Source organism: Cebidichthys violaceus, unplaced genomic scaffold, assembly GCF_023349555.1.
Source record: "Cebidichthys violaceus isolate CVI_PGR_0920_01 unplaced genomic scaffold, fCebVio1.0.p SCAF_66, whole genome shotgun sequence".
Taxonomy (NCBI): domain Eukaryota; kingdom Metazoa; phylum Chordata; class Actinopteri; order Perciformes; family Stichaeidae; genus Cebidichthys; species Cebidichthys violaceus.
Window position 1 is genome coordinate 698,010 of NW_027176883.1, and position 9,543 is coordinate 707,552.

Genomic DNA, 9,543 nt, shown 5'->3' on the forward strand with positions numbered 1-9,543 from the left:
GTTTGTGTTATCATTGTGTTATCGTCCTCCGTGGTCTCTCTCTGTAGCTCAGTCATGTACTCTCGATCTGCTTTGTATTTGTTGAGAAACAGCAAGAGATACGAGAGAAACAGGGACATGATTGGACCCGAGGTATACGTCTATGTATAGTTCCTGTACATAAGCAGAAGTTGTGTCTTTTCACTTTGTAAAGCATTGAGCGGACAGCACTGATCGGTTCTACGGAGATAACCTCTGATCTGTGTTGTATTGTGACCAATGAGAGGCGCTGCTTTTGGGGGGATTTCTTAAAGGATTTCTTACCCTAAAGGGGAAGGTGGCATCAGTGTGTTGTCTCTCCTCCAGACCCTGGCCTGAAGACTTGCGTGTCAGTTCTCAAATGACCAGGGTGGATGACATGTCCCACCAGCTGCTGAGGACCAGTGAACAGGGACACATGGGCATCACTGGGATAGGACACTAGTGGCATGGAAGAGATGTTTTTCAGGTTGGACTAGAGAGGAGAATGGAGTAGACATATTATCACAGCTCTCTGGTCTATAAAGAGGATGTCGTCTGACCTTTACTAATGGAAAAATAAAAATACCTGAGCAATAGAGTTAAAGCTGAACCATAACAGGGCAGTGCTCGTGCTGACGGATGATTTTCAAATAGCCTAGCATGCTAACATAGTTCTATGTATCTGCAGTGGTTAGCAAAATAGCATTCAGGTAACTTTATATTGCACTTCTTAACGTTCTGCATCACACAGTAGAAATACTTCATGGCTGTCAGATTAATAAAACCAATATTGACTTACCCTCCAGAGCGAGGACTTATTTAGCCGACGTTACAATTGCTAAAGAAAACAAATTTAAAAAAATCGGTTGTTCGGTTGTTATCTTTATGATTTAGAGTCGTATTCAAACCCTAACCTCGCCTGTTCGTGTTGAGACATTTGTTTTTCAGCGAAACCATCTGCTCTGATATTCCAATTAGCTAAACAGCTGCTATAATTAAGGGCAACAGAATCCTCTGCTTTGGAACACGATTGCATGTTGATTGCATCCACCTGTTATAAATAGAACGAGAATGAAGTGAGGCCACGGCCCCTTTCCTCCACTCAACTGGCAGCTTTAAGACTTTTTGTTTTAACAAGAGATCCCAATATATTTCATCTAGCAGTATTTTTTGCTGCCCAGGCATTTCATGAACCCTAGTAAGAGTTAAATTTCAAAGTAAAAATCTTTTTCACCAAAATAAAACATGACACCAATCAATCAAAGAGCTTTACCACTTGATCCATTGCTGAACAAAAAAAAAAAAGCCAAAACAATCCTCAGTAAACTTCTCCTACTCATCTGAAAACTGGAGCATGGTCCGTTTTTTTTTCCCTTACGAGTTAAACATTGAACAATGGTGGATAAGCCCGATATCAGCGATATCTTCTCAAGCTGAATACGATTGAACAAAAGGGAGGAACCTAATATTCACCCAACAGAGTGAGCGCCAGCCTCACGTAGGCGATGTGTGTTGAAGCCATCTAACATAGCTGGTTTGCTTAGCCCCAAGCTCAAGTGTCCAAGCGTCAAACCGTTGCAACAGGACTGCTAAAAGGTAACTTGGGTCACATGAGAGAATTTGCACATAAGCAGTTTTTATTAATAGTTGTGATTCAGCCCATCCTGAGCATTATGGGCTGCTGGAATCCTGAATCTCATGAAGAAATGTTCATGTCTCATGGCTCTGAATGGTTGGACAGGGGGTCAAGGAGTATGATCGATTTTACAGACAACGCTATTAAATCATGTGGAAACTTTAATCCTCAACAAACCAAAGTGTCATTAATAACAAGAGGATGAAGTGTCACACCTTCCATGGCTTCTCTAATCACCAATACGAAGCATTTCATGGTGTATGATGTACCACCATTGTTGTTTCCTTTTTACCGCCGGTGTCTTTTGAGAAGCTCGCCCGCCATTTAACCAGTTAAGTAATTTGGACGCCTGCGAAAACAATTTAGACATTTTTGGACGGCTCACGAGTTGCATGAGCCACTAAGATGATTTAAGACCCCAAAGAAACAGCGATTTGGTTTCAGCCTTTATTCTGACAGAACATCAGCCCATGGGCTTTTCCATTAATTGATCACAAAGTAGGACCTTGCCAAGTGGCGACAGTGAACAGCTGTCACAGAAGTTCAGTATACAAACATCATTGTTAATGTAAATCAACATGCTTATTAGTATACAAACATATTGATGGATAATACAATATACTACCAATTGATATTGTAAAACGTACAACTGTTCAGAACTTTCAGAAATGATACTTGATTTACCCCACATGGAAAACAAAACATTTGTCTTCAAAAAGTGACGTAATGCACGGTTGATAATAAACATACGCTGCAATATTAAGGCGTTGCCATCCTTCATTACACTGTGGACGGCTTGCTGAGGACTGCAGGCAAGTTTTCCTCCGTCAAATCACGTCTGGAGACGTTATCAAGCCGGAGTGTTCATCCTAAATGGCCGATACTTTCACTCAGCAGGATGCATTTCCTGTGATATGTGTACAACGCACAGCTGTTCAGAATCCCTGCACTGACACAAATAAACCGCCACCCAGCGATTCAAACCACGTCTGAAGGTGAAATTACATTTCATGTTCCGCAAAATGCAGGTGAAGTTATTTCACTTTAAAAAACATCGCTAACTTGAGATAAAATACACTTTTGTGTTTTTCTTCTAGAACTCACAACGCATAGCAATCAGCTTAGATAAAAAAAAAAAGTGTTAATATACACATCATGATGACGAGGACTGTACAGTATACAAGAGTAAATACAGGTTGACATTACAATCACGCAACAAAAAGATGGATGCATTGTGCCCTGAATGCGTCCTTTTTTGAGAACAGTTTGTTCTGTGCAATCAGTCTTTGGAAAATGACATTCATACAGTTTTTCTTTGCATAGAAGTTAGAATCATAGGTTAAAGTTGTGTATACTTTAGAGCCAACATTACCACTCCATGAGGTATTTGAACAGTGTCAAGAGTATACACCCCTTTTACAATGGCCGCTGACAGTGGAGCGAGACCAGATTCCAGTGATTTTTGTGAGCTACAGTATGGTAGAGAACGGCGTTCTGACTAACCCTTGTTAGCCGGAATCTCTTTGCGCAACAAAACTGCAAGATGGCTCAGAAAAAAACAAAACACACATTCAAATTGAACAGTCAAATTTGCACTGTTGTGAAGCTATAGGTAAATTCTCAGGAATTTCGCTGCAAACACTTTCACCACCACAGAGGAAATAATGATCCCACTGTAAGCTACAGCTTTGCATACAGTATGTAACAGAAAACAAAAGAAATACAGCACAAAGTTCACGGGCAAACTGAAAGGCACAACTCTCACCAAGGATACGTTTGGCGTTCTTTATCTAGAAAACCGCAACATTCAATGATTCATCGTGTGAGTAAATTGCAGGTGAAGGGAATGGGCCAATGATGAATGCTGGGAGATCGAGTTCTGCAGTTTTGTTTCTCCCTGCTGGTAGTCATGACAAAACAGTTACTTTTAAATGACTGAAATTGTGTTTTGTGCGACTTTTTGTGCTTTTGATTGTCGTTTTCTGATTTTTGATGCCACCAGCCATGCGCTGCGACACAACACGGCAGCAGCCAGACAGGTCGGGACGCTTCAGTGCGAACAAAGAGTCTGAAACTTGATGGTGTCGACGGAAGGAGTATTTGAGCAATGGAGGTAAAACGTTGCTCTGAAAAAAATGCACGTGTAACTATGCATCTTCACATCTTTGATATGTTCACAAAACTCTCTCTCTTTGCACACACATTCATTTTTCTAAAAAAAAAATAAAAATAAATATCCTCAGGAGTGTGGACCGCTGCAAAACAGAAGGGTCTGATAATACGCTGCTATCAGAAAACAGCAGAAGTCTTTCTAAAACAAAATCAAATTGGTGTACGAGCAATTGTTTTATGTGAAGGGAGGATTGACGACCTAATACGAACAAATACGCAAAGAAGAATCACAGTGAAGTAGAGCTGAAGGCAGCAGATCAACTACAGAAAGGAAGAGAACAGATCACATTAAAATAAACTGTTAAATATAGAAATGTCTTTCAAAAATGCGCCGCAGAAACGCGCAGAGAGTGCAGGTGTTCTTTGGATAGCATTTCTTAGTTCCGCTGTGAATGAGAGCTCTGCCATGCTGCACATAGCTCACACTGTTCACACTGAGCGAGGGGCTAGGTGCACTTGCAGTGCAGTACAGCACCGTGAGACACGTTTCCTTCCGGCCGGCCTAGCTGATGAATGTTTTTTTTCAGTAAAGGAAAAAAAAAAATCAGATGTCTTGATGGTTCCTGTTTCTGCAGAGAGTATGCGGAACATGTCTTTTGTGTTGCCACAGCACTTCGGGAAGGAACTGTGTTCAGGTCAAAAGTCAAATCTCAATTTGTCAAAATGTGGGAAAAAAATTGTATTTGTATAAATCTGTGCAAATATAAAAGTTTGTTTTTAGGGAGGGGTATCTAATGAATAAGAGCGTACAGTTGTATTGTTGAGGACATTCAACTTCTGTTTAACCCTTTTTTATCCAAATGCAAAATTTATTTAAATGGCTCGGCGGATGAACTTTGTGTGCATCCAAATGGATGATGATGATGATATCTATATATATCTATATCTATATATCTATATATATATATATATATATATATATATATATATATATATGTATATATATATCTATATATCTATATATTCTCTGTAGAAGGCAATGAGGCAACTGATGAAGTAGGGTGCAAGTAGCTCAGATCAAACTGGGCTAATGTCCAGCCTTTGCCATTGTTCCCCCTCTGTGAATGCCTGCTTAGCAGACGATCAAACATGTTCGCCTCCAGCCAGTACACCATCTTCTCTCCCTCCTCGTGAAGCCTCTTCAGCAGCTGGTGGTTTCCAGGAGCTGCTTGGCCGCTGAGGCTTCTTCGTTACCAGAGTTGGCCTTCTCGTCGTCCACTGCTCTGGCTGTTGGTTTCTCCTTGCGTTTGATCTTGAACACATCCCAACTCTCAGGCAACAGACCCTTGTTGAAAATGATGGATGTCAGCCAGGAGACGAGCAGGATGGACAAGAGCGAGGTGACCATGATAGTGGTGCGGAAGGGGAAAAACTGGGTTAGCTTTCCCTCGTCGTCCGGACGGCAGCCAGGGAAGTGGATGGCAGGCGGGAGGCCAATGAGGGGCTCGCCGCTCATTACCCTCAGGAGGATTCCCATCAGGTAGCCCAGGGTAGCTCCGTAGCCGTTGGACACTTTGAAGAAGAGGACGCAGACCAGCTGTGGGAACATGATGGTGTAGGACATGTCCACGCCCACAAGCCAGAAGACCAGGACGCTGTTGTCCAGAAAGGTCAGAGCAGTGCCAATCAGACCCACCACCACCACCGAGATACGGATCACCCATTGCATCTCATGGTCTGACGCCTGCAGGAGCGGAGAGAACGACAAGAAGAAACACAAAGAGAGTTAAGTTGCACATTTCACCTTGTTATAGTAATGATCTTCTGGTCTCGAGACCTTCTGGGTGTGGCTGTGTCTCAGAGTTACAGCGGGTTGTCACTTAACGGTAGATCGGCAGACTAGAAAGGCCCTTTATGAATGCAAGTCCATTCACCAAGAGAGTACAGCACCCATAGGTTGCAGCACTACAACAACATTCCTTGGGGGCGTAACAATGAAATCATTGTTGTAATAGAGCAAACATCATACACAAGACAAGCTGTGTAAAACAGTGGGCATACTGCACATACTGTACAGAATGTACAGAATGACAACATAATGTGCCCAGTTTTAACAGCATTGAAAAGTCAAAAACTTGTGTTGCGGCCTCCAGCTTGCGTTGTGAGTCCAGTATAGTGATACAGTCTCTGAGGTTAATCAACCTTTAAATGACATATTCAAATGCATCAAATTTAAGATTTTTAAATCATGTTCGGTCCGTGACTATGACAGGATCAGATTACAGGGCAAACATTAAGATTTTGTTACACAGTTTGGAGCCTTCAAACTTTAAACAGTAGTATTCAGTATTTGATTACAGATATGCACAACGTTAATGTCTTTCTCCAAGATTCTCACCTGCTTCCTGAGGATGTTCTTGTATATATTTGAGGAAAACAACGAGGCGGAGGACAGGAGAGCCGAGTCCATGGAGGACATGACGGCAGCGGCTACAGCTCCGATGCCGATGATGGAGATGTAGGGCGGTGTGAGGAACTGCAGGGCGATGGGGAGGATTGAGCCTGCCTGGTTGCGCTCGTATGGGGTGGGTAATCCATAACTGGTTGAGTTCCAGTCTGGGAGGAAGAAAGAGAGATGCATTTTTGGATTAAGAACGAAGTAATGGGTTGTATCTAATAAACAGAGATTAATTCAGTGAAATGGTGAGAATAATCATATTCGAAAAAAACACAAACCCCTGTCTACATCAACGGAGCTGAGGTGGAGAAAGTGAACAATTTTAAGTTCCTGGAAATCAGCATCACAAACAACCTGACATGGTCATCACACATCTCCATTCTGGTGGAGAAAGCTCATAAATGGCTTTATTTCATAAGGAAACTAAAGATGGCAGAGCTCCAGTGCCAAGTTCTTGTAAACGTTTACAGAAGAGCAATATGAAGCATCCTGACTGGACAATTGTGGCATTGGACGTGCACGGCCCAGGACTGAAGGGCCCAAAAACGTCATAGGTAACCATCTTCCGAGTACCAGTGATATTGGTGACAAGAGGTGCCTGCGAAACACCCAAAGGATATTAAAAGACATGACCAACACCAGCCACAGCCTGTTCACCCTGCTGCCATCTGGCAAAAGATACAGAAATATAAGACTTCTGAGCAGCTTCTTTCCTCTTTTTCTTTTACCTAGCAAAACCCGAATACAACTGCATTTCGTTGTGCTACCCTGTGTCGTACAATGGCAACAAATGAACCTCGAACCTTGAAAATGAAAGCAGACTTAAGAATATTCCAGGGCTGTTAAGTGTGAAGAGTGTGTACCTGTAGAGGCAGCCACAGCCCCCACCAGAATGGAGGGGATACCCAGCACCAGGCAGAAGCCCGAAGAGGCGAAGCAGGTCACTTGAGCCTGGGTGTAAGATGAGGCGGACAGGATTCTTTGGTAGAACGCTTGATAGGCTAAACCACCCAGAGCCTGGCACAAACACAAGGTTCAGACATGAAGACAGGAATCAGTTTGCAGTGCAGGACAAAAAAAAAGGAACAATCCTCTCATGCCTTTGCTGTTGTTGTGTTGGCTCATCAAATGGAAACAACAAGCCCACTCACCAACAACATGAAGTCGTCAAACCACTTGCCGGCCTCGTCGAACTCCACCGTGCCGATCCAGGGAGCCTGAAAGGTCTCGTTGTAGGCCGTCAGTGAGATGTCCATAGAGTGAGGGTTGGTCAACAGGAAAGGAACGCACACCCACTGTATACACAAACACACAAGGATACAGCTAATGTGATTTTGGGCTCGGCACTCAGTTTTCGAAGCGCTGCACGGCACACCTATGCACACAACGATTAACTTTACACGGGTCATAATGATCCAGAACTCCCTCTTTTCAATCGTATCGCGTGCTCTTTATCAGCGGATGTAATAATGGGCAGTTTTCATGGAATTTGAAATGGAATTTCATGAAGCTCAACTTTTAAGTCAACCCGGAGAAGAAGTCTGTGTATACACTAAAACAGGGGTGCAGCTTTAAAGCCGTTTCTCAAGCAGTGCTACGGAAAATGTGGTGCAGGAATGTGGAAAATCTGCGTGCAACTATGCACTCTGGGTCCGGTGTGAATCATCAGCATTGCCATATTCCATTTTTGTGAAATGTAAAAACGGATCGCTATAACGTTGTCTTTCGCACAGAGCCCAGGCTAGCCATTTCCCACAGTTTTCAGTCTTTGGGCTAAGCCAATCGACCAGCAACCTTTCCTGTATTCAGGTTTAGTGAATGAGGCCCAATGACCTTCCTCCTAAATAGTGCCAGTGTCCACTCCACACACAACAAAAAACTATCCAGACAGAGAATGTCCAACGAGCTGACGTTAACGTCTCAATACATAAACTAATCAGACCCCACATTTTGATGCTAACGGTGGCCGCCTGAAGTCTGTGGGGTATGACACATGTAACTGGAGCTGTTATTGAATAGGCTGATGAAATCAGTACATGCTTTAATCGAGCAGGTCAATTAATCAGCAAGCATAGTTAATAAGCTACCAGGTACCTCTGCAGAAAATGTGATCCCGTCGTCTTCCTTCATCAACTTGTTACTACAATGTGGTTGAGTGTTGTAATGGGATACGTGCACGATGTTCATCATTCAATAGAAGAATGAGCTACGAGGTTTACCCTCCCCTTCTGACTGTTCAAGGTGGTGCTATAGCTAGACGTTACGCACCAGACTGATGAAGATGAGGATGAGCTGGATGACGTCTGTGTAGGCCACAGAGTAGAGCCCCCCCAGCAGTGTGTAGATCATGGCCACCACTGAGGAGATGATGATGGAGTAGACGTAGGGCAGGTCCAGGATCACACTCATAGTTCCACCTGGAGCAACACAACAGAGCGATGAGCATCGGAGGCAAAAAGTCTTACACCAAGTTGAACTAATGTACAGGCGTTGGTTGCTACAGATACATGCAACTGCTTGCTGTGATAATTAGACTACGTGTTTTATTAAGTTCTCAATCTCTTTCAGGCTTTTAAATATGTTCCCTCTCACACAGACACGCATTATACATGCATCCACTTGTATGTACTTATACTAAAGACGCTAGGCAATGCTATTGTCTTGTTTTACTTTTCATATCTTACTGCAGTTTTTTTCCCCCAAAAAGCACAAATAAATTAAACTTTTAACAACAAAAAAAAAGCCAAACATTACATTGGTAGTTATTGAAATCAATAATAAAGCTACACGTAAGCATGGGAGGCTTTGGTTAAACTTTTAAAAAGCACCCAAGAGCTTAGATAAAGCAACAAGCCAACATAAAAGTGATAACGATAAAATTGTAACAAAAAACAACTGTACAGGAAACACATAACAGAAGCAGCCTATTGATTGTGACTCCAAAATATGCCGTTTTTCACCCTCTTAGATGAATTATCACCCTAATACTGATAATTCTGAATTAAGTAAAGAAAATCAAGCAGGAAGGTAAAAGAGAAGTGTCTTCAAGTAGTGAAACAAATGTGTAAAACACGTATAAGTAGAGATAAACAAGTGAATAATAAAAGAAGACATCTTGTTACTCAAAACATGGCAAGCAAAACGACACTACCTTCACCAGCTCTTCTCCCACATTGCCAGGGTCTCCCCAGCCGCAGCCTGCAGCCACACACAACAATGCCCTTAAACATAAAAAGTGTCAGATCGGCACCATCGAGCGCGACTTACCACCCTGCTGACCCCGTCACCCCGCTAAACCACCCCCGTCTTTGCGTCGTCTTGACAACGCATACTTCAC

General features: G+C 42.8%; 1 protein-coding gene across 2 annotated transcripts in view; it reads right to left on the minus strand.

Moving 5' to 3' along the window:
• Positions 1–2,069: 2,069 nt before the first annotated feature.
• Positions 2,070–9,543, minus strand: part of LOC137890536 (high affinity choline transporter 1-like) — a 20,343-nt gene continuing 12,869 nt past the window's right edge. For both annotated transcript variants that reach the window (XM_068734653.1, XM_068734654.1), the window contains exons 5-9: positions 8,475–8,623; positions 7,358–7,501; positions 7,070–7,223; positions 6,147–6,364; positions 2,070–5,492 (exon numbers count right to left, since the gene is read on the minus strand). In XM_068734653.1, coding sequence (XP_068590754.1) covers positions 4,950–5,492; positions 6,147–6,364; positions 7,070–7,223; positions 7,358–7,501; positions 8,475–8,623 — 1,208 coding nt within the window. In that variant the 3' untranslated portion in view covers positions 2,070–4,949. The remainder of the gene's footprint in view (positions 5,493–6,146; positions 6,365–7,069; positions 7,224–7,357; positions 7,502–8,474; positions 8,624–9,543) is intronic.